We start from the raw sequence: 1768 nt of genomic DNA on the forward strand, positions 1-1768 counted from the left end.
ACAACCACTGTGATTCTTGCATCATTGGATTAGAAGGCTCAGGAATCTCAAAGACCTTTTCCACATGCATGTCTTCAGCTCTTTGGAAGGCTGGTGAGAAGCCAGTGAGTAGTCTAGTTGTTTTGCCTGATACCAAGTGTAGCCCCATAAACACAGGCACAGATGGAGTTAACAGGAGATGGAAAAATGCTCAGGAGGGGCATGGGGGTTGGGTGGGCACATAGTGGCATCGAATTGGGTGATTGCATCACTGAGATTGTTCTGAAAACAGCACTAGGTTCTCTGCTCCCAGCCCACCGTTCAAATCCAATCAGTCAAGAGTTAAGCCAATCATCAATCAAGATTTCCCCTCCCACTGAGGATAAGTGCCTCCATATAAACGCCTTCTTTCTTCTTTGACTCTTAACACTCCTTGGAAGAGCTGGACCCAGTCGGTTACCCCCTGGCCTTCAGAGTTCCCTCAGCCCCTGAAGTCCAGGCATCTGGCTGGAGTCCCAAGTGGCCGCCACCATGCCCTCGTATCCGCTCAGTGTGGCTGTGGTCTGCATGAGCAACATGAACAGGAGCATGGAGGCCCACCGCATCCTCAGGAGGAAAGGATTCCGAGTCAGGTCCTTCGGAGCTGGATCTCGAGTCAGGCTCCCAGGAAGGGCACGCAACCTCCCCGTGGTTTATGATTTCTCCACCACCTATGAGGAGATGCGCAAGGACCTTGTGCGCAAAGACCGACAATGCTATAACAGCAACGGCATCTTACACATCTTGGGAAGAAACGAGAGAATCAAGCCTCGCCCGGAAAGATTTCAAGAGTGCCGAGATCGCTTTGACATCATCTTCACCTGTGAGGAGAGCGTCTACGACAAGGTGGTGGAGGAGCTGTTGGTCCGAGAGCAGGAGACCTTCCAGCCTGTGCACGTGATCAACGTGGACATGGCCGACAACGCGGAGGACGCCACGCTTGGGTCTTTCATCATCTGTGAGCTCTGCGAACGCCTCCAGCAGGCAGACAACCTGGAGGACTCTCTGGTCGAGGTGCTCCTGGCAGCCGAGCGGAAAACTGGCAAGAGCTTTCTGCACACGGTCTGCTTCTACTGAGGATCTTGTCTGCTTGCAGCTCCTCTTGGTAAGCACTTGTGTCTGGACATTGGGCTAGGTGGTATTTTCTGTCAGAAGCGGCTTCCAAGGCCTTTCTGCTAAAAGCCATCTACATGACTTTTTCCAGATACGCTCCAGCCTGGGAAGGAAGTGGAGAAGGAAATCTTTTTCTGCCAAAGTAACATGAACGCCCTGGAGGCATCCAAACCCTTCCACGGTGGGGGACGATGGTATGGATTCTTGACATGGAAGGAACACTTCAGGACTCATAGGGCTCTGCGAGGAAGTTAACCTAGAGGACTCCATTATCCATATCAAGAGACCATGATTTACAATGGACCAGTGATGCACTGAAGGACAGTCTGGGAAGAACAAACAAACCCCACACCATTTCCATTGCATCATTTGTTTTTACTTCATCATTTTAATACAATTTCCTTTGTCATTTTTGTATTGTGCATCAGTATAAATGAATTTTTCTTTTTAGTGAGATGGGATTATATTTAATGTTTGAACTTTAGAAATCTATTTTTAGATTGTATGTATTTTGGTAACTGCAAGTTTCATAGAAACTCAGGTTTGATAATAGTAGGCATTGATTGCTAAAATTTGAGCATAATCTGTTCAATTCAATATTCATGGAATGAAATAAAAGCTTCTAGTTTATAGAAAA

At 47.7% G+C, this 1768-nt stretch overlaps 1 protein-coding gene across 1 annotated transcript; it reads left to right on the top strand.

The window, feature by feature from the left end:
• Window positions 1–409: 409 nt before the first annotated feature.
• On the top strand, window positions 410–1768 carry LOC112579439 (RNA polymerase II subunit A C-terminal domain phosphatase SSU72-like). Its single transcript, XM_044928962.2, has 2 exons — window positions 410–1123; window positions 1223–1768. Exon 1 carries the CDS (start codon window positions 511–513, stop codon window positions 1093–1095), a length of 585 nt encoding a protein of 194 aa, XP_044784897.2. The 5' UTR covers window positions 410–510; the 3' UTR covers window positions 1096–1123; window positions 1223–1768.

The sequence above is a fragment of the Bubalus bubalis genome, chromosome 16 (assembly GCF_019923935.1).
Source record: "Bubalus bubalis isolate 160015118507 breed Murrah chromosome 16, NDDB_SH_1, whole genome shotgun sequence".
In the NCBI taxonomy this organism is placed as follows: Eukaryota; Metazoa; Chordata; class Mammalia; order Artiodactyla; family Bovidae; genus Bubalus; species Bubalus bubalis.

Excerpts from the sequence above, each read along its gene's own strand:
- LOC112579439 (XM_044928962.2), top strand. The coding sequence starts at position 511 with ATGCCCTCGTATCCGCTCAGTGTGGCTGTGGTCTGCATGAGCAACATG.